Source organism: Meles meles, chromosome 4 (genome assembly GCF_922984935.1).
Source record: "Meles meles chromosome 4, mMelMel3.1 paternal haplotype, whole genome shotgun sequence".
NCBI classification, from domain to species: domain Eukaryota; kingdom Metazoa; phylum Chordata; class Mammalia; order Carnivora; family Mustelidae; genus Meles; species Meles meles.
Window position 1 is genome coordinate 53223818 of NC_060069.1, and position 23052 is coordinate 53246869.

Here is a 23052-nt window from a genome sequence, read left to right on the forward strand (position 1 = left end):
ACATGAATGAGTGACCCACACTCCTGCCCGGACACCCCTGGGCTATAAATGCTCCCCCACCTGACCCTGCCTGCATGTGCCAAAGGCAACCCCCCTCAAGGCGCAGGTCTCCACTTCTTCCCAGAGACTGCACACCTCTCCTGGGTTCCAGACCCCCCACCCCGCACCCGGGCAGCTTCATTCCCCTAGACATTTCCACACCACCCCCCAGAACAGGGATCCTTAGGCTCAGTCTGAGGCCGCGAGTGAGATGCAAAGCCCCTTAACTACAAGTTCTCTCTGAATTGTTCTGGGTAGCACGCCATCCCCAGACTTTTATTTTTATGTCTGTACAAGGACCGTAGCCTAGTAATTTGTTAAATGAGTTATTAGGGATTACTCATATTTGCTATTCAGAAACTCAAATCAGTTCATTACTAAGTTCCCCAGGGGGCTCTAATTCAGTTATCTGTGGGGTCCGGCTGGTTTTGACACTCAGCCACTGCTGCCTCCTCACTCAGCGAGACGGTTAGAATGCTGAGACCTGGGGGAAAGTCATGTTGTCTTGCAGCATCAGACTTGATTTGAGTGGTCGTGGTGTTCAGCAACTGCTAGGCTTGCCTTTTAATTAGAAATCAGAGTTCATTTACCTTCATCACTGTCGTATTAGCCTGTGGAGGATATTTGGTTAACCTAACAGCATATAGTGACACATATCTTCCTCACAAATATTTGAGGCCTATAATTTTCCAGTTACTAGACTTTAAGACACAAGCAAGTTGCAGTTGGAGCATGAATCATGCATATTCTCTTGCTATACAGGTACACGCGTCCTCTGCACCCAGAAGGGCTTGTGTGGTTGTTTTAGTGATCTGTGAATGCATGATTAACTGCCCAAGAATTCATTGGCTCTACCATCATTGTATTATTCAGAATCATTCTGTGCATGAGGCATTCAGACAGGGCTCAGCAGGGACAGCTTCTCTCTGCTCCACATCACATCTGCGAGGGCCAGATCCAAAATAGCTTCTTGTCTTCCGTGTCCGGAACCACAGCCAGAACAGCTTAAGAGACTGCTTGTTGGCCAGGAAGGCTTACGTATGATCACAGAGTGAGGTCTTTGGTTTCAACGTCAGCTGGGTTCCTCGCTTCTCCTCCAGAGGATGTTCCGCCTCCCTCTGTCCATGCAGTGCCCCTGTAATCTCACCAGCAAGATGGCCCAGCGCCTGACATGGCAGTTCGCGGCGCTCCCAAGAACACAGAAGCGGAAGCTGCCAGGCACAGTCCCACTTCTACTGCTTTCCCTTGGTTCAAGCAAGTCCCAGACATAGTCCAGATGCAAGGGGAAGAGACCAAAATGGGCATGAGTGTCAGAAGGCATGGTTTGGGAGGGACCCCCGGTGTGATAAACTACTATCCTATTGACAATTTATTAAGGAATTCAAACAACTTAAGTAACTCGGAGCATACTGTCAAGTTAAGCTGAGTAAGATGACTGTTAGAAGTTTATAGATGGTGGTTTAGTTACAGATTTGTAGGTCCTTATTTTCATATGAAAATGTGTGCAGTTTCATATTAAAATTGGGATTTTAGAGGCGCCTGGGTGGCTCAGTGGATTAAGCCTCTGCCTTCGGCTCAGGTCATGATCCCAGGGTCCTGGGATCAAGCCCCGCATCGGGTTCCCTGTTCAGCAGGGAGCCTGCTTCCCCCCTCTCTCTCTGCCTGCCTCTCTGCCTACTTGTGATCTCTCTCTCTCTCTGTCAAATAAATAAATAAAATCTTAAAAAATAGTAAAAAAATAAAATTAGGATTTTAATATTATACTTATTTTCCTACTAGGAAGTGCCAACAGGTACGGTAAGATCTTTTGCTCCATGCAAATAGTGTCCATCCAAAAAGGTTAAGAACTTCTTTTCTACTGGTCAAGAACTGAGCCATCAGAAATCCTGTAGTTGTTGGGGCCGCAAAGGAGGCAGGAGGACACTGTTTCTGCCCTGAAGCAGCTCAGAGTCTCACAGGAAAGTCGGGAAGTATATTCAGTGTGGCAAGTGCCCGGAACTAGTGAAGAGCAGAGATGACAAGCCCAGGTCTGGCCAGGCCATTAAAGGGGGCTTCCTGGGGCAGGTGACACAGGAACTGAACTCCAAAGGCAGTATAGGAATTACAGAGTTTAAGAGGGATCAGCAGGAGCACAAAGCCAGAGATAGGACAGTTATCAAGATGGGACTCATCACAAGTTTGATATCTTTCTAGCTCTTAGTCATTCTTCCCATAGAAAAAAGTACTCATTATGGGTTTGTTATAAATCATTGGGTGCATACAAATAAGATCCCCCAATCTGATGCCATGTTCATGAATTAATGTTTTTATGAGAGCAAAGAGGAGATGAAGAGGTGTTTGTTCTGGGTAATTGGCTGTGGCTGATTCATTCGGATGAATGGGGCTCGAGTCAATACCCATTGAATATGCCGTCTTCCTTCTGACTCGTGATTTCCATGCTGACATCTGTACAGAACAAATAGAGTTTGATCTGGGATCTGAAATTGCAGAGCTAGAAGATGTGTTGCAGCCATTTTTCCAACCCCCTCATTTGACAGACAAGGTCACCGGTGCCGGGGAAGCTGCAGCAAGTGCTCAGAGCGGCATCACCGGCGGGACCTAAAACACTCTTCTCCCATCCAAGCCTGACAATACCCAATCTGAGTGTTATTTAGAAAACCCCATTACATTTTCCCCCGTCAGGAAAGACATTCAGGGTGGTAATAAGAAGATTGTGCGTACTCTACAGGGCCGCCGAGGGGGCGTGTCAGGCGGGCTGCTGAAAGGGATGTGCTGAGTGATGTCGGGAGCAAACCTCTTGCGGAGTGGCTGCCGTCTCTGCCAAAGGCAGAAAACCAGAGGGGCCGCCACATGGGAGTGTGGTCCGCAGTGGCCATCTGGACAGTCGGGCCCCTAACTTCTCCCAATGGAGAGAAATGGGGCAGCTTCTTCCTCCCTGAAGCCAACCACTGAACTACAAGGATGCAACATGCAACAAGGATGATAATAAGTATTTGTTGAATTATTGCAAAATATACCTCTTCTCCTTGTTACTCCTTCTCAGCTCCTTCACGCGTCTTTCCTTGCCCCTGTGGCTGCTACAAGAGGGCCTCCTCATCGCCTGTACCTGTCTGCACCGCCACGCTTCCCATCCTGTGTTAACTCTCGGTCGGGGTGTCTGTCTCCTGCATGGGGCTGTCAGCCACCGCAAGAATGAAGCATAGAGGACCTGTGTGTTCTCTGGGAACAGCTGGGAGAACAGCTCAGTTTGCTCACAGAGCTGGAAAAAACTGGAGAATAGAAATAACCTTTTAATCTGGACCCAGATATGAGTAGTGGTTTGTTATGGGAAGTAGAGAGCAAGGAACATTCCCGGTAGATTAAAGGCACAGTGTGTTTGTGAGTCCACTAACTAATGTTTATGAGATGTTGCCACGTGCCATGTGCTTGGCTTCGTGCCAAGAGGAGACAGTAGGATGATTTGGCTGGAATGTGGAGTGTGTGGGGCAGGAGATAATTGGAGTGAAGATGGGGAGGTGAGTTGTACCACAGGTAACAGATTTTTCTGGAACTGGTGAAAAAGCCTGCCCAAAAGAGTCCAAGAGAAGCCACTGAAGGTTTTCAAGCAAATAAGTGTTGGGGTCCAATTTAGTTCTAACAGAGAAAAATCTCTATGAGCAGATAAAGAATGATTCATGGGATATATTGTTAAGTGAAAAAAAAACCCAATGTACAAAAGACTGTCTTGAGTGTAATAAAGAAGGGGAAATAAAAATATATCCAATAATCTGTTCATTGGTGCAAAAATAAACAGGAAAGATAAACTCGAAACTAGAAGGGGTGAGTGGGAATAAGATGGAGAAGAGAGGGATGGGCACAGAGTAAAAGGAATGGCGGCAGCCGGGCCTCTCTGAAGAAACCATATTAAAAAAGAATCATTGGGAATGGAGGGGAAAACCCTAGAGTGAAATACAAACAGAAATGAATAGAAATGTGAAAGAACGCATCTAAGTAACTTTTGCAAATAGGACTTGGAAGACTGCTTTGTTGGCTGAAAACGAAAGAACTGTTAACAAATCTCCAAATTTTTTTGTTTTTCACAGAGTTGTGACTAGCAATTCTGAAACTCCTTTCTGTGTTTTTAAGGATTGAGCAAATAAATATATTGTAGATAATGGAAATGAAGTTTGTTGGAGAAGGGAGCTGAAAAATATGGAATGAGGAGAAGTCTAGAGTTGACACAGTAATATTGGACTATGGCTAGAGGTCTGAGTATGAACTTGGGGTTTTTACACGAACAGATAGCTGGGTAGACAGCCAGCCAGCCAGAGATGGGATGTGTGTGTATACCTGCATGTATTTCCAGGCCCTGATAAAGTCTAGACGCTACAACACCCCAGTAGCGATGCACATACCTAGTGCCCAAAACTTGGTTTCAAATACTATTCTCCAGCAAAAGGATTCTGTGCTTTGGAGAAATGACTGATTTCAGGATAACTGAGGAAGTGCAGGGTGAGACTGAAACATTTTGTAGAACTAGAAAATAAAGATGTACTCAAAGAATGATGGGAAGATGTCTGAAGAACAAGAAATCAACTTGAATGAGCTTCCACTGGCCAAATTTGGGACAATTCCAATCAAAACAAGTAATGATAGTGGTGGATTATAATCCCCTGAATAAAATAAGAATCCGTTAATATAAATAAATATATATCTAATATGTAAACGTAACATACGTTCATACTTATTTATATATTTACATACGTATTTATAGTTTATATATATATAGCATTTATAATATAAAAAATATATAAGTAAACTGATATAAAGAAATAAAGAGAAAGCTCTTCCTCACAGTAGAATCCAAACTAATAAATACAGAGGGAGTGACAGAATTAGAAATTTTCTTTCATAATAATAATTAATCCAGGGACGCCACAGAGGTGGCTCATTCGATTAAGCATCTGACTCTTGATTTTGGCACAAGTTGTAATCTCAGGGTTGTGGCGTTGAGGTCTGCGCTGGACTCTGCACTGGGTGTGGAGGCTGGTTAAGATTCACCCTCTCCCTCGGCACCCTCCCCCATTTGCACACTCTCCCTCTCCCTAAAAAACAAATAAATAAAATAATAAAATAATTAATCCAGGCAAGAATCATCAGTGGATGCTAAAACTCATGGATAAAGTCTGGTGAGCAATTATAAAATTGCAGCAGCTTGGAGCAGAAGATCAGGTTCGGAAATCTGCGGCACAGCACAAAGACTTTGCACCTGACTGCCGTCAGCTGATCCCTTAAGTCATATTGCTATGTGTTGTATTTGCAATTAGGATGATAATGATGATTACTTATTGAGTGCCCACTGCATATTAGGCATTATGTTAGGTGAGGTTTGGGGGTTCTCTGTTTGGTTTTTGCATATATTAACTCCCTCCTAGCACTAGCTCAGTGAGATTTTTATTAGTATCCCCATTTTTGAAGGAAAGAAACCAAGTATCAAGAAGCACAAAATTTGTCTAATGTCAAATAGCAAATAGGAGGTAGAGCAGGTTTCAAAGCCCCTGTCTTCTGACTTGGAGTTCCATGGTGTTCTCTCAGCCAATGCGTCTCTCGGTCCCCTCCGCCCTACCTCATGTTTCTGGAAGTATGCAGAGTGATACGGCCAAAGAGGCATGCTTAAAAGCTTGGAGGCTCCTTCTTTCTCTGCACCATATTTACTGAACACCTTGCCTCATTTTCCTCATCTAAAAATAGGGAAGGCGATGCGATGTTCATTGGGAGGACAAAGGGGCTCATCTCTGTAAAGCATGTAGGGTACAGTGAGTGTTCTCTAAATGACAGCCACAGCCATAGTAACATCGGTGTTAACGTCAAATTCCCTGGTATGATGGAAAATGTTTCTAAAGGTCACCCCTCACTTTTGGACTGAATTGATCATCAGAGGGCGGATCGTAAAGAGCGTTGTGTATCATAAAAAGAAGATTACATTTTATTCTGTATGCCATAGAAAACCACTGAAGAATTTTATTGCCGGGAGAGATGTGGACTAGTTGGCCATTTAGAGCAGATCCAGGGCAGGAGAGTAAAAGACAAGGCAGGGAGCCCATCAGGAGGCTGTTGGTCGAGACTAGGCATGAGGCGATGAGGGTCTGAGCTGATGGAGCTGGCATGACAGAGAGGAGGGGACACACAATGGACAGTCACTCCGGAGAGCGGCACCTGTCTTTGGCAGGAGAGGAAGGGGAAAGAGCTGAGACTGAGCCTCGGGCTTCTGGCCTGTGTCCTCGCTCATCTCAGGGTGCGACCAGAATGTAGAGGGGCAGGTTGGGGCCATGGGAACGTGCTGATTGGGGGTGGTCTGGGACACACAGAGGAGTCACAGCAGACAGTGGATATTCAGATCTGGATTGAGGAGAGAATTCAGGGCTGGGGGGCAGCAGGCCTGGGGTCACTGAAGCTGTGGCAGTAGGCCCCTCAGGGAAGGGATATAGAGCCAGGAGAGGGCCGAGGTTGGGATTTGGGAAATGCCAGTATTTAACGATGGCCAAAGAAGTGGAAGGAGACTGAGGGGGAACACTCCGAAAGATAAGACTGTTTCCAAGGGACGGTTTCCTGCCATGGCAGAGGTTGCAAAGAGAAGCAAACGAAGCAATGAAGGCCTGAAAATGCCTACTGGATTTGACAGTTGTGTCCCAGAGACCCTGGGGAGAGCAGGTACCAAGGAGCAGAATCCAGATGCACAGTGGATTAGGGAGAGAATTGAACATTTTAAGAAGAGAAACTAGAACTTGTGCTCCTGGGGATGCAGACACCTCACTCCCTTGCCATGCATTCCCACCTGACCAGAGGAGAGCTCTGATGTGGAAGGTCCTCCTTCCAGAGCCAGAGTCTTCTTCCCGCCTTTTCCCTTAAGCTTCTGGCCTGCCCTTGAGGTCCACACCAACCAAGTCCACAAGCTCCCTCAGATAGCTGCACAAACCCACCTCCTCACTGGGTGGTCTCATCCAGCCCCTCCACCGTCCCTCATAGGCTCCCAGACTTAACTTGATGTCTGACCCCCCAGTGTGGATCCTGTTTTACGAAAATCAAGCTTCTTTGGTGACATCGGTCTGTATTTCTCCCCCTATTAGGCTGGTGGCTTTCCAACATTTTTTTTTTTAAACCTCAACCCAGAATAAGAAATACATTTCTACATTATGATCAATAAACACATATTATGAAAGGAGATGTGCTCTTGTTTTCAACTCCATTTCATACCATCCCACTCTATCCTATTCTATTTGGTGTTTTTAAATGCTGGCCTTGACCCACCACATCAGTTTCAGAACTCGCTCAGTGGACTTCATGACTGAGGGTATGACTGACTGCCAGAGCTCACCGTGCTAGGAGGGGCTCCATGGAAAAGATGCTAAACTTCTGTCTGAATCCATCCCCTTTCCCTCCCACAAGTTCCCCTGCCCTGGGGCGGACAGGTCTTTCCCCTAATCACCTTCGTAGAAAACCACCTCAGTCACTGGGATGTTAGCCAGCCGTGGGGGTATCTGGATGTCCAGAGTAATGATAGAATTTAGAAATCCATGGAGGAGAGACTGGCTTAGCTTTCAAATCACAGCAGATAAGTACTGCCCCTACTTAACTCATGAGGCATCTGATAGCCTGAGGCGTTGAAGATGCCCTCAGGTGGTCCTACTACACCTTTCCTGTGAGGCATGTAAAATTTCCTGAGTGGTAGAGTGTGAGTACCAATTCAGACAGGCCACCCAACTGGAATTGTGCTGGTCTGGTCCGTAGATCCTCTACAGACTTCCCTGAAGAGACCCCCCCCCCCCCAACACACACACCCTGGGAACCACAGCCTCCTGTTGGTCTTTCCCCAGAGAAGAGTTGGGGATTTCTTATGTAAGAAAGGGTGACTTATGAATTCTACCCCTCCCGTTCACAATGTCTTTTCTACTTCTGCCCAGGAGGAGACAGGATTCCTGACGGCCTTGACCACGGATAGAAGCATGCTATTGGAGCACTAGCTTGTCATCAGTGTGTCCTGATTGGAGCACTAGCACAGGCCTTCTCGCATCTGCTGAAAGGGGCCCACCACCGCCAGAGACCCTCGGGGGTCCTGAGTCTCCCGAAGGGCCAGTCCATCACCTGCCTGCAATGAGCCAGGCCCTGGGCTGGGCCTCAGCTTCACCCTGGTGACCAAAACTCCATCGCCGGCCTCAAGCACTCACACCCAGCTTAAAGATGAGTGAAGAACGGTGGGTCTCCCTCACGCCGGAAGAATTTGATCAACTCCAGAAATATTCAGAGTGTGAGTAAATGGATTGACCCACCTGGGGCAGGATTTCCTCTTGGTAGGGAAGGACATTTCTGGAGAGAGCCCAGTGGTGTAATCGTTGCAAAGCCACAGAGAATGAGATTGGGACAGGTTATATTTCCTTATAAACACAGAACCGGTGTCCTTAAACATAAAAACAATAATCTTTACACTCTATAAATGATACCCACTCACCATAGAAATTTGGAATATACAAGGGGAAAAATAAAGAATAGGTTGAAAATCACAGCCAAACTCACGAACATTTTGGAGCACTGCCCTCCTGTGCTTATTGTGTTATGTGGTTGAGTTCCTGAGTATACAGTGCCTTTTTTTTTTTTTAGTCTACATTTTCTGCCTAACATAATACAGTATTTTCTCAAGTCATTAACACCTGTTATTATAACATAATTTTTGAAAGGCTGAAGCCTGCATAGTTATAAGGTTACTCAGTCCCTGGCTTTAATATACTCTTGTGTTTGGGCCCAGGGCCTTTTTTCAGTAAGATACAGAATTCTGATGTGTGTCTTTCTTGACTTTGTTCTGAATAAGCCTGACCTTTCAATGGGGGCTCTTGGTTTCCTGGTGGTTATACCCAGGAACAATTGCAGTGCATCAGGACACACTGATGACAAGGCCAGTGTTCCCATGGGGGCACAACAGCTGGGCCCTCCCTAGGCTACTCCTAATCCTGACAAGATGGGAATTTGCCCGGGCTGGAACTCCACTGGACCACTGCCCTCGGCACACGCGGTGACCATAGTGTTTGTGCAGTGACCCCAGCGTTTTACAAGAGCCCTTTGCTGGGCAGACCTCTCTGTGGCAAGCCTGCCCCGTCCCTTTGTTTTAATCACCTCTCCCTTCCTGTTAATTATACTGGAGCTTTGGTAAATCACTAGGCTGCTGGCAAGTTGACCTGTCCTACAAAGCTTGCCCAGGGAGCCCTTGTATGCCCTTTTGGCAGCCTGCCCTGCTCCCACGGGGCCAGCAGCTCTTGTCCACGGTACAGGTCTGGGAATCTAATGACTGGGCTCCAGTACCACCTGTGGCTCTTGCTCTCTGTGATGTGACAGCCTCGAGCCCTCCAGAGCCTGTGTCCTCTGCTGCAGGATGAAAGAGTTGGACTAGATGATCTCTTCCTGTGATTCCTCCCAGGCCTGACACCCATGACGCTGTGCTCCCCACAGTCAACCGGAACCCCCTGTGGGACTTCTGGTCAGTGTCCGTCTTGGCTCCCTACAGCCCATGGCCTCCCGTCTGACCTGGTTGGGCTTAGAGAGACTCTATAATGTATTGACAAGGAGCAAGGTGTCATCTCCTGGGGTAAATTCCATGTAATTCAGCACACTCTGTATGTCATCCAAGTACTGGGCCCTGTCAGGGATGAAAAGGAAGCACAAAGAAAAGGTTTGCTCTTGAGGAATCAGAATCTGATTTGGGAATCAGAAATGTGTTCATAACACAAGCAGAGAGCAGGTTTAAGGCAGCAGGCAAATACCTCTGGCAGATCTGTCTAAACTGAGCACATAAGGGAGAAGGGAATTGAAAGCTAGGGGAAATTGGTATGGGCGAGTGTATTAGTTTGTTAGGTTCCTCTGACAAAGGACTCACAGTCTGGTTGGCTTAGAACCACAGTAAGTATCTAATGGTTCTGGAGGTTAGAAGTGCAAAGTCAAGATATCAGCAGGGTTGGTTCCTCCTGAGGACTGTAAGCGAAGAATGTGTTCTAGGCTTCTGTCCTTGGCTTATAGATGGCTACCTTCTCCCTGTCTCTCCATGACATTCTCCCTAAGTGTGTGTGTGTGCATGCGTGCGTGTGTGTGTGTGTCCATATCCAAATTTCCCTTTTTATATGAACACAGTCATATTGGATTAGATCCACCCTATTCCAGTATGACTTTATCTTAACTAGCTACATCTGTAAGGATCCTATTTCCAAATAAGGTCATAGTCTGAGGCACTGGGGCCAGGGTCAAGACTTCAACATATGAGTTTGTGGGGGAGGGGATATGATTTACCTCACAACAGAGGATTCAGCTGGGAGGACTTCTGTGGAGGACAGAAGTGTAAAATGTGAGTACTATGTAGATAGTGGGGGGGGGGGGCGAAAAACAACAGAAACAAATGGAGAAGGCAAAGAGAGGATTGTGTATGGGTGGTGAAGAGAACCTATGGGCTCTGTGGAGAGAAGGAGAGGAGGGTGGGGATAGTAGGAGGCCTTGGGTCAAAGCATGACTTGGGACCAAGGTGGCCGAGTTCAGAGCCATGGATCTGGTGGCCTGAATATAGAAGCTGCCAGATCAGGGACATAGAGCAGGGTCCGTGGGATGAAATCTAGTCTGAGCTGAGTATCGGGGCTAGGGAGGACTGTGGCAATGAACAAGTGCTGACCTGTGGAAACCTGTGCTGGAAGAATGAATGGAAGCCAACAGAGATATGGCTGGAGACTGTGGACCCGGGGCATATGCCGACATTAGGATTCAAGGCTGGTGGGATGGGTTGGCAAGGTTGATTTGGGGATAGTGATGACATATCCCCTTCTATATTCAGATGCGCCAGGTTCCAGGGAACCAACAATGAGGGAGACACGAGTCCTGCCCTCAAGGAGTTCCCTGCCTAGTAGGGAGAGATAGCTGGGACTCAAACGATGATGTTCCACATGACAGGTGCTAAGGAGTAGGGAGCACCGAGGAGGAGACCTGGCCTAGCCTGGTGGGAGGCTTCCTGATGCAGGGCTGGTTTCCAGATTCCGGAAACACTAGGGGGAGGGAGCAGGGGAGAGCACTGCAGGCAGAGGAAGTGGCTTGGGAAAGCAGGGAAGAGTGGTCATCATGGTACTGCAAGCAGGTCACAGACTCAGAGCCTAGGGTCCATGGTAGTGGTGGTAAGAAAGGATTGGCGGCAAGCATGATAAATAAGTGCCCGTTGGGGAGGACACTGCTTGCCAAGTGAGGTATCCTTGGGCCTGGGAGGACTGGTGATGGGAAGAGAGTGGGAAGGAGAGCTAGGCTCCAGCTTTGACATGGGAATCATTGTGCAGAGGCAGCAAGGAGGGGATGACAGCAAGAATGAAAGCCCTTCAGATAGCAAGCACATGAGGGCCAAGGGTCTGCCTGCAGCCTCCAGTCAGAGAAGGGAAAGGAAACAGAAGGCAACAGAAGAACCCGCAAGATGGTCTGGCAAAAAGAGTAGTGGGTAGAGGGAGCAGAGGAACAGAGGGGTCCACATGTGGCAAAGCAGTACAGGAGGCAGGGGTCAAAAAGAAACCGGAGTATTTACTAGGAAGGGCTTCCTTTGTGGCTTGGGTCTCTTTTTCAACCATCTGCTTTGTCCTTTTCTGACCCCTCCTCATCTTGTTTGTGTCCCGGAACTGGACAAGTTTCCCGGGACTGGACAAGGTGCCCTGGAGCCGTTATTGTAACAGGAGAGGGAAAAAAGCTACAGTTCTTGGAAAATGGTTAATCCTCAGAGGAAACCCTGGAAAAGGCACTTCTACCAATTTTAGACACATGCTGGTATTCAGTCAGATTGCATTACCATAGCAACTGCTCTTCCGTAACTACATAAACAGGAGCTTGGCGGTAGTGGAATAGCCGGAGTGTACAGCCCAAGAACGGGGAACTTTCCCCGGGGGGTTACCAGGTAGGAGGGGCCAAGAATTTCAGGATAAGAGGCTCTTGGTATATTCTGTTTATATAACAAAACCCCTATACCTTCCTGGTGGCCTTCTGCTGGGGGAGGTGGGAAGCCATGTTAAAACTGCCCTTGGAGATGTAGATAAGTATTTTATATGTTCACACACACACACACATGGAGTTGATACGTTTCTATCTGGTAAGCTTAATGTGATTCAGTAAAATGCTTGTAAAAAACATACTGTGATATTAAGAATATTTTTGTCACAAAATAAAAACAAGTATACAAATGAAAACAGATGAAATGTAAAGCTACCCACGATCCTGTCTCCCAGTGATAACCACTACGTGCGTGTGCGTGTGCATGTGTGTAAAATAGACATGTGAGGCTATTTCGTATGCTGTTCTCCTCACCCTGACAATTATCTGTTCAATCCAGTTATCTACTGCTGCATCAAAACAACTTCAGCCTCGTGCGTTATAACGGCCATTTTGTTTTTTTTCCCGTGATTCTGTGGCTTGGGAATCTGGACGGGGCCCAGTGGGGATGGCTGGTCCCTGCTCTGCGGTGTGTGGGGCTTCAGGTGGGATGACTCACAGGGCCCAGCAGGCTTACTCACGGCCATGCTGTTACCTCAGCCTTCCTCCATGGGGTTGCTTTCTCCCAAGTGCTTTGTCATCTCCCAGGGCCTCTCCATGCGGCCTCTTTCTCCAGCCGGCTAGCCTGGATGTCTTACATGTGGCCCCGGACTCCCAAGAGCATAAAAGCAGGCCTTTTTAACACCTGGACTCTGAGGTCCCTAAACAGAACTGTCTCCACATTCCACTGGGCTGGCCCAGATGCAACAGGGTGGGGGGATGAACTGCCCTTCTCATGGGAGAGCAGCTCACACCGGGCGCAGGGAGACTGTGGACAGTGCTCTATGGAGACTAGCTGGCGCACAGTATATCATGAGGTGTTGTTGTTGTTCAGTACTTTTCAGAAGCAAGACTTCTAGGGGCTGGGGAGATTTCTTTTGATACATTATCTTATTTAACCAAACCACTGATTGTGATCATCGGATGCATTAATAGTCTCACAGTATGTTGCAAGGCAAGCTGGTACCCGCATACTGTCTACCCTGATCAGATTCCTTTGAGAGCTGAATTCGTTCCTGGGCACCACAGTGTACGATGGATAGGGACAAACCGGGAGGTGTTTGAGAAGTGCAGCCAGTATGGGGAGGGGCCTCACAGCGGGTTATAAAAAAGTGCCTGCAAGTACTATGCCTGTTTGCAGGAGAAGGGAAGATTCAAATAAGTAAATAAATAAAAGGTACTGTTGGGGGAGGAAGTGTGTAGTTAATTTTGAATGGCTTCCAGAAGTAGCCCTAGGACTAATGGGAGAAAATCATCAAAGAAGGACTTAAAGCAAGGGATATGTTGATGCCTAATCGTCAGACCTGCCCAAGATAGAACAGAATTGACTTTAAAGCAATTGAGTTTTCTTTCCCTGGGTGTCCAGTTGATTAAATGACCATCTTAGCCCTTCTCATACTTAGTTTCTGTGCTGAAACTGGTTTCTTTTCAACCTCAGAGTGTGTAAGCTCATGGGGAGGCCTTCTACTGACCCTCCTCTAACAGCTTCAAATAGAGATATAATGGGGTTATTGTCCTAATCCTGATATTCGAGGAGAGGCGATTATTTTTGCATAATTTGTCAAGGACAAAGCTATCAGCTTTTTCAGAAAGGGAAAAAATGATAAAGCATCAATTTTAACTTTTAATTCTCCAAGAAATTAAACATTTTTTATATCAGTCCATGGTTGCTAGATTTTGTAGAATTTTTACACCTGGGAGAAATTTTAAGGCACCATCTAACTCCTACCCATTTTATAATGAGAACACTGAGTCCTGTGTTCAATCACTGAGAATTGCTCAGTGATTTCCCCAAGGTCACACAGAAGGTTAGTGGTAGTATAAGAATTAGAAACAAAATTCTCAATCCCAGGTCACATTCAGTTTGCTTCAATCCAGTTCCAGTAAATTAAACAAAAAGTACCCACTGGAGCTCAGCCTTCAGTGATACAGTGGAGGGATTAATGTATATATTACATATTTGCATGTCAATTAAACTATAATAGAGCAAAATTTTCTTTTACATCATTTGGACTTTTATTAAAGGCCAGAGGGGAGAAATAAAAAGAATCCTTTAAACAAAGTCCTCTGTCATTCTAGGAGGGCTGAAGTACAGCTAATATTTGGGTTGCACTGGTTTTTCCTTTGTTCTTTGCTCCTTGCCTCAGGCTTGTGGCAAAAGCAGAGATCCGGCCACCTCTGGCACGGGCACTGGGCAGATCCCCAAGCTCAGCTCGGAGCTAGGCCTTGACCTACTCCACTGTAAGTTCCTTGAGGGCAGGGGCCTTGTTCATGGTCTTTCCCAATTGGGAGTCCCCAGCATTTAGCCTAGAGCTTGGCATACAATTATCTCTTAGTGGCAGGAATCAGTAATCATTGCTTGAATGAATACATGAATGCATGGAAGGATGAATGAATGTGGTTCATGGCAGGTGATTCCACAAGACACTGTATAGTGCAGACATGCACTACCTGTCCTGCTCCGCCTGTCCTCTCAGTCCCTTGGTCGGTCTCACTCTTCCCATCCCTCAGCTTCCTGTTCCCACCAGCACACTTCCTTCACCATCGCCTCCTCCTGCAGCTGGACCCTTGGCCCTTGCGGTGCTCATCAGAGCGAGCCCAGTCCTAATAGAGCAAAATTTTATTTATTTATTTATTTTTTTAGAGCAAAATTTTAAAGTACATTTAAGAAGAATGAATCAGATAAATTGTGCTATTCAGAAATATATTTCATTAGAATCAGATCAACGCAAAGTCTCTGAATTTAAGATGTAAGTAAATTACAGCTCAAAATTCAAACTTGTCAGTGTTAATACAGGAGCCAGAGAAAATGTTTAGGGCTGGTTTATGGAACAATGTAAGGCTCTAAGTAAGCTTCGTTGAAACCTTATTATTTACATGAGCCAGTGGAGTGAGAGTTAATCCAATGTTCTTGAAGTCCTGGGTCCATTAAGGGTCATGTCTCATTGTCATTGTTTCCATCTCGGAAGGAAGCCACCGCTATTTCTCCCTCACGTCTCTTGCAGCACAGCTGGCCTTCCTTTCATTCTGATGACTAGGCCTCTACCCACAAGCAGTCAGAATCTATGGATAGGGATAGGCTTCTATAGAACAGTAGCTCTCAGGTTTGAATATGCACACGAATCTCCTGGAGATCTTGTTAAAATGCCAATTCTGACTCAGTAGGTCTGGGAGAGTTCTGAAATGCTGCATTTTGGACAAGCTTCCAGGCTGCTGATGCTGCTGGTCCACGGACCACACTTTGAGTCACAAGAAGATGCAGATTGTCTGATCCATTCCTCCCCCTTCATGTGGGCTATGACTAATGAGGCCAAATTATTTGAAGAGAAAGTGGGAAGTTTTGCTGTCAATACCAATGTCCCTTGTACAAATAAGCCGTACCAGTCATTCAGAGCACTTATGGTGAATCAGAAATTCTCAGTTTCTTAAAGAGGGTTCTTGGATATGAGCCCCCAAACCCTCTACTTTTGATGTAAAGTCATTTTCTCTTATTCTATATGTAACACTGTGCAGAATTAACCACCTCCACTGGTTCCCTTAGTAGTTAGATTCGCAGACCTCAGAGGTCCTCAGCCTTGGCTGTGCACTTAAAATACCTGGGAGTCTTTGAACCCTTCCAGTGTACTGTCCACACTAACCCCACCCCACCCCCAAGATCACTGAGTCATAATCTGTAGGTGTCGGATCCAGGCATCAGTGCTGTTTAAAGCTCATCAGGTGAGTCCATCATGCAGCCAGGGTTGTCCACCACTGGTCCAGCTTTTCTCCCTATGACCCTGGAAATATGGGACATATGGGACAAGCACAATAATCCCAGTGCCTTTTCTAGTCCTCCTTCATTCAATGAACCTTTATTGAATGTTGAATTTATTCCAGGCAGTGGCTCTAGGCTGGGCAGAAACAGTGCACAGGAGGAGAAGCTTAGCTGGGAGAATGTGTCACTGCTTCTGAAGCTGGGCTTCTTACACATGTTCCCCACATTCCCCTTTGGGGCCTGACTCCTCCTGGATGAAAAGGTGGGCCTTTTGATGCACTGCTCCTGGATCGGGCATCTCTGTTCTCACCTCATTCTCCATCTTTCCAGAACCCTTGGGAAACTCCACTCTTGCTTTTGGGCACCTCACTGTGTTCTTGACTCCCTGGAACACTTAGAAAACTTATTCATACTTCCCAGCCATCATCGAAAGAAGGAAAATCTAGATGTTGTTGGTTTTTTCCCCCTTTCATGTGCCAACTTTCTCTTCCCCTGTGTCTTTCCCTCCCAGGTTTGAGTCATTTTCAGTCTGCTCAATCTATGGACTATATTCCTCTAGCCTCAGCATCATGGTTTTTTCTATGTTGTGACAGGCAAGCCTTACTAGTCAACCACAAATACACAAGAGCGTTACTGAAGGCATTCTCATCAAAAGTGAGGTCCGTGCACCTGTATAATTGGTGTCACTGAGGGTCTTGCTTGAAACGCAGAATGTCAGGCCCGGACTCAGTCCCTGCTGAATCAGAATATGCATTTAAACTGGAACCTCAGGCAGTGGCTGCCCGTGTTCAGTCTGAGATGCTCTTGGGGGACTTTGAGGCATGGAGGAGAGTCATTATTCACTTATAATTTCACGGTCATTTATGGGTTTTCAGATTCCCATTTCAAAATGTTGATTTATAGTTATTTCAGAGTTTGATGGTCTGACTAGTCCTCACATACTCAGTGTTCTTAGCTAGAAGATGGCCCATCAACTTTGGGTTCTGGTTTAGGCAGCACCACTGCTGTTCTGCTGTAAACACTGAATCTCCCAATTTGTCTGCTTGTTCAGTTGGAGGGCATCCCTCTCCCACACAAGCGTGGCAGTGAAGGTGCCTGTGAGTTGGGCCAGATTTTCTCCTTAAAAAGGCTTTGAATGTGCTTAAACACTAGGAACAAGTGTTTGGTTAAGGTCCCAGAATTCTTGGCACATAAAGCATAAAGAGACAATTTTGGATCAAAACTTCTTAGGGTAGTTGTTACTACTAGTGACCTTGATCATAGAAAAGAGGCTCTTGACCCCTGATTTGGGGTAAAACTGCATGCTGATGGTTCTGTCAGTGCGAGTTACAGAAGGTATCCCTGACTTGCCACAAAGCTGAATAAGTCGACCTGTTGGGTAAAGTTCCTTCATTTTGTCCACTTCAGCAATAGAGAGTGTCTGCCAAGCGTGGTTGATTTCAGATTGAGCAGAGTTATAAACTTTTCTTCCTTTTGCAATAATTATCCAACAAGTTTAGCTGCTTCTTAAGATAGTCTTCATTTCTAACAATAAAATTACATTCACAGAACCACAGTTCTTAACCTTGGCCATACATGTGAACCCCCAGGAAGCTTTAAAATATTTCGATTCCTGAGTTTCCAAAGAGATGCTGACTTAACTGGTCTCGGGTGAGGCCTGGGTTTCAAAGTATATAGGCTTCTCAGGTGGTTCTGACAGGTAGCTGGGTTTGAGAGGCACTGTTGTAGAGGAAGGACCTTTTCTTCTGATTTCCCCAGGTTCACATATCTAGTGACTCTAATAGCTATGCCACATGATTAAATATGCTAAAAATCAGAGTCACCCACTCACTAGCTGTGTGCCCCTAAAAGAATGATCTGAATTTCATAAACCTGTTTTTTTTTTTTCTTGTCTAAAATAGGGACTACTGGTGGGCCTGGGGGCTCCGTCAGTTGAATGTCTGCCTTCAGCTCAGGTCATGATCCTGGGGTCCTGGGATCAAGCCCCACTTCAGGGGGCCTGCTAAGCGGGGAGTGTGTTTCTCTCTCTGCCTTTCCACCTGCTGTGCTCTCTCCCTCTCTTTCTCTCAAATAAAATATTTAAAAATAAAATAAAATAGGGACCATTATTACATTAGAGAGTAATTATGGAGATTTAAATAAATCATATAAGATAAGTGGGATGGTGCCTACAGTAAGCACTCAATAAAATAGGAGTTCTTACAAAGAACTGTGGACATGGCCCTCTTGTAGACACTTAGGAATAGAACTGGATCTCCTCTGAGTCTGGTGGTGATGCTACTGTACAGGCTTCTGCTCTCTACTGAGGCTATGCGGTTGGACCCATAGACGGTGCCTGGGGTAAGATCAAGGAATGTTCTGAAGATGACCCTCATTGTTCCTAGCTGTCATAAGATGAAACAGAATGGAGCAGTACCCACTTACTCCTCCTTGGACAAATAGAAACCCAGCCCAGAAGCCTGTCAAAAATAGAACTAATAAAATATCAAAGGACATACCAAGAGAAAGGAATTGGTCTCAAATTTGAGAATTAGATTTTCTCCCTTTTTTTTTAAAAAAGGGACAGGTGTTGACACTATGAGCTCATTAAAGCCCATGAAGCAATGGAAGTAAATGTGTGATGAAGAACGACCCTCACAGAAATCTAGGAAGCAGCAATCTCTTGGATTTTTTTTTCCTACTTTATTTTAGGCTAGTAATTGGAGATTTTAATATTCTTTTTGTGTTTTTTTTAAAGCCTGCTTATTTGAATGTGAACAAAGGATGAACATACTTGTGTATGTGTATATACATATATATGTATGTGTGTGTGTGTGTGTGTGTGTGTGGCATGCATTTATAGCATACATTTAAATATAAATCAGGATTTTGCAAATATATAGTCACTTAGAACCAAAAATAGGATTTCTGCTAGGATCAACTGTGGAATTTCCAAAATGTGACAATAATATCAAGAGTATGAATTCAAGTGAAATCACTTCCCTGGTTCTCAGTCAAAATGTTGGCTCTTTACTACTCTTGCAGAAGCAACACCAAGGGTACCCATGCTTCCAAGTTTGTACTTTTTAATGCAGTCCAGATTTGGCCACTCTGGTTGGCCTGAAAATCTCCCATTAAAATAGATTCTAAAATGTAGTCTTCTCTAAATAATTGAACTGCCCATAGAATGATTTGAACATAATTTATGTGTAATGTTAACTGAGCTCTGGCCTAATTCTAGTTGTCTTCCATTCTGTTGCCAGAGTGACCTTTAGAAAACAGACTTGATTTTGGTACTCCACTCTTCAGGAAATCTTTAACAATTTCAAATCAATGTCCTTAGCTTGGCACTCAAGACTCCCACAAATCTGTCCCCAAACTACTCTCTGGTTCTGACCTTCCCTAGGTGTCTTGTGATGCCCATCTCTGTATTTTTGTTCACCCTGTCCCTTCTTAGAAGTCTTTCCACTTTTTGTCCATCTTTGAAGCCTCACTTATTCTTTATACCTCAGCTCTCAAATGCTACCTCCTGTATGGGACATCCTTGGACCCCACCCAAGTTTACTGTCATCCTAACTTTACTTCTTTCCTGCTCATTCTACTTCTCTGGTCTGTTCTTCATGGAGCTTCTGTATTATAGCTATAGTATTAATTACATTTTCCCTTGTGTCAGCCAGGGTTTGGGGAGTAACAGTGAATAGTGCTTAAGGGAAAGTAATATAGACTTTGAGCCAAAGTAGACCTGAATTAAAACCCTTTTAGTCAAGTCACTTAATTTTTCTGAATTTCAGCTTCTTCATCTGTAAACTGAAGAAAATATAACCAAACGTGCATGGATCGGCAGGGGAAAGTATATATGAGACTATGCAATAAAGGCCCCAACTAGAGGCTAGCCATTAGCACAATATTCAGATAATCTCCCCAGCTAGTTCATCAATAGTACCTTGCAGCATCTCACCCTCCATAGTGTTTTCTGAATTAAGTGGAAGCAGCCCAAATTGATGACATCTGCTGCCTGGATCTCACTGAGCTATTAGTTTTGAATTTCAGGAGGAAGTGTCCATTTTTAGGCAACATCAACATTTTCCTGTGACATTTCAATATGTCTCAGTTCTAAAATGATTATAACTTGTGCTTGATCGAATCCAAGTCAGCAGAGCCGTGGAGAGCAGCCCAGCCCATGTGCACATCTACTTTATGCAAGCCTATGAGAGAGTGTAGCCCTCTGTAAAAACACCAAGGAACACTATGTCAATTTTTAATAACATTGCCCTTTGCTCAGATCTTCAAATCATGGCTGTAATGGAGCTTGGGAAGCTCTTAATTATCCACAGTACTGTAAGACAAGGAGCGCACAGAGACCCTGGTTTTCTCTGATGTCTAGAATTCCGGTAACTACACAGGATATACTCAGGATGGGTTTATAATGACAATTATTGAATCCCTTTTCTAGACTCCCAATTTCCTTATAAAACTCAAAAGAAGAAGAAGAAGCCATATTTTTCTCTATTAGTTTCCAGATTATTTCCAATGGAAAGGAGAATTTTCTAAGTCATTATGCTTCACCGACCCTGAATCTCTGTTTCAGCACCAAGGACAGAGCATCACTGGGCTTAATGCCCATCCATCTTATTTAGTCAACAAAAATTTAAATGTTTAAACATTTCTGCTCAGATTTTATGTAGTCACCTAGTAAACTGGTTTTCTGAACCTTACTTATGTGTCAGTCTGTGATATGATATACAAAGACCCACTAATCAATTACAGATCTCAAGGTAGAACTGGGGCAGGAGATGACTAAGAGAGGCAGTTATAACACTACATGACAAGCTCTGTTACAGAATTGTGTTCAACTCATGTGGAATGCAGGAGAGGGAACTCTGACTGATAAAGGAAGACTTTACAAAGGAGTTGGCATTTGAGCTGGGTACCAAGAAGTGAGTGAAGTTCACAACATAGAGAAGAGACTCCATGAAAGAATGAAGGAGTGAATGAATACACAGTGTAATCAGGGACTGATGGAAATGCGATTTGATGGGGCTGAAAAGTGGGGTGAGTAGAAGGTTAAAGTAAGAGATGAGGAATGGGCTAGGTCACCCATAAATCACCACATACTTATATACCAAGCAAGGGAGTTAAGCTTTATGCTGGGAAAACTGAGATCCATTGAAGTGTATTGGGTAGGAACATGATCAGATCATATCTGTGTTTTAGAAAGATAGTTCATACAACAGGAGAGAGACTATACTGAAAAAAAAATAAGTAAGAGGGCAAAAGGGCAGATAAGGGTGATGTTTTTCCACATAGCCCTGGGAATGAGGATTGGTGCCATCATAACCAAGGTTAGACAGGGAGAATGTACTTGGCCCAGCTCCCATGAGCTGTTAACCAATATTTCACATGTGCATTATGTCTCTCCAGATTCTTCCAAGAAGATAAAGGATGTCTTGGCTGAGTTTAATGAGGGTGGGAGCCTCAAACAATATGACCCACATGAGGTAAGAACATTTCCATTTCAAGCCTTCAAAAAGCCCTATGTTCTAGCTTTTCCATAATTTGTTCCATTCTTAGAAGTTTAGCTCATTTTAAAGAACTTGTTTCTCAACATATATTCCCCTAAGTCTCAAATGAGCCATTTATATGTTTGCCAAGTTTAAGCATTCTCTTACTGTCCTAGAAGACTACTCTCTCTTCAAATCTTTCCCTTTTCCTGTCCTCATTCTAAGTCATCAACCATGCTTTCTACTTCACTGAGAAAATAGAAAGAAATCAGAAGAGATCTTCCACAAGATCCTCACATGCCTCTGTTACCTTTAGTCCTACAACTAGGAATGAACTCTCCATGTTCCTAGTCAGTTCAGCCCCTCCAGGTATCCACTCCTTCCCATCCTCTTCTAATCTATTGGGAAGCATTTCTCTCTCTGTATATGTTGTCCTTCACATCAGCTTTCCACTATTTGCTAGGTTTTTCTCATCAACATATAAACATACTGTTATTTGTCCTATATTAAAATTGTTTTCCTGACTCCAGTTTTCCCGTTGCCTCATTTCTTTCCTGTCCCTAATAGAAAAACTGGGCAAAAGATTTGCCTGTATTCATTGCCTCTAATTTCTCTTTCTCCCACTTTCTTGAAAGTTCTTCCATCAGAGCGTAACCCCTACTCCTCCACTAGAACCACTGGTGAGGATCGCCAAGGATCACAATGTAGCTGAACTCAATAGGCATTTTACTCAACAGCATTGGACACAGTTGGTCAGATCCTCCTCTATTGTCTTCACTTGGATTTCAGGACACTACACTCTCCTGGTTTTCCTTTCATCCCTCTAACTTGACATTTCTATTGAAAAAATCAAACTGCTGTCTCATACTTAACATAAGCTAGCCTGAGTTCTTTGATCTTCCCCGGTAAAGCCTGTTTTTCTGGCAGTCTTCCCCATTTCCATAAATGACAACTCCTTTCTTCAAGTTCTTCAGTCTTAAACTATGGAGTCATCATTGAGTTTTCCTCTCACATCCCATGTCCAAATATCATCCCCCCCCCCTTCTACCTTCAAAATATATCCAAAGTCTAGTCACATCTCACCACAGGCACTGCCTACACCCTTACCTGCACTACCATATTTTGTCCAGATTATTGTAATAGTCACCTAACTGAGCTCCTTGTTTCTGCTCTTGACCTTTAAACCCTGTTCTTCACACTCATCCTGAGCAATCTGTTAAAATTTAAGTCAGATCATGTCACTATTCTGCTCTACAGTCCTTCATGGCTCCCCCACCCCCTACTCAGAGTTAAAATCAAAGTCATTACCATCTGTACCTTCATCTACTCCCTAACCTCATCTCTTGATACTCTCCTCATCTTTCCTTTCCACCTATTATGGCCTTCTTGATGCTGTCAGACAAGCCAAGGTTGCTCTACCTCAGTACCTTTGCATTTGCTTTCGTCTCTTCCTGGAATGTTCCTCCCACATATACCCACATTTTTTATTTCCTTACTTCTTAAAGTGTTTGCTCAGATCACCTTCTCAGTGAATGTCACCATCTCTATTTAAAATTTTAAGCCCTTTTTCCTGATGCTTCTTATCCCCCTGGTCTGCCTCATTGTCCTCCTTAGTATTCCTCATCATCTGTCATGCTATGTATTTGTTCATTTCGGTATCCCCAGTGCCCAGAGGAGTATCTGGCTCATAGCAGGCACTCAAGAAATATTTGTTGA

General features: G+C 44.8%; 1 protein-coding gene across 3 annotated transcripts in view; it reads left to right on the forward strand.

Annotated features, from left to right (window-relative positions):
* DGKG (diacylglycerol kinase gamma) overlaps positions 1 to 23052 on the forward strand; it is a 211890-nt gene that overhangs the window by 30216 nt on the left and 158622 nt on the right. For all 3 annotated transcript variants that reach the window (XR_006818085.1, XR_006818086.1, XM_046003528.1), the window contains exons 2-3: positions 7980 to 8323; positions 21257 to 21333. Coding sequence is in view for 1 of the 3 variants with exons in the window: in XM_046003528.1 (XP_045859484.1) it covers positions 8257 to 8323; positions 21257 to 21333 (144 nt within the window). In the remaining 2 variants the exon portion in view is untranslated. The remainder of the gene's footprint in view (positions 1 to 7979; positions 8324 to 21256; positions 21334 to 23052) is intronic.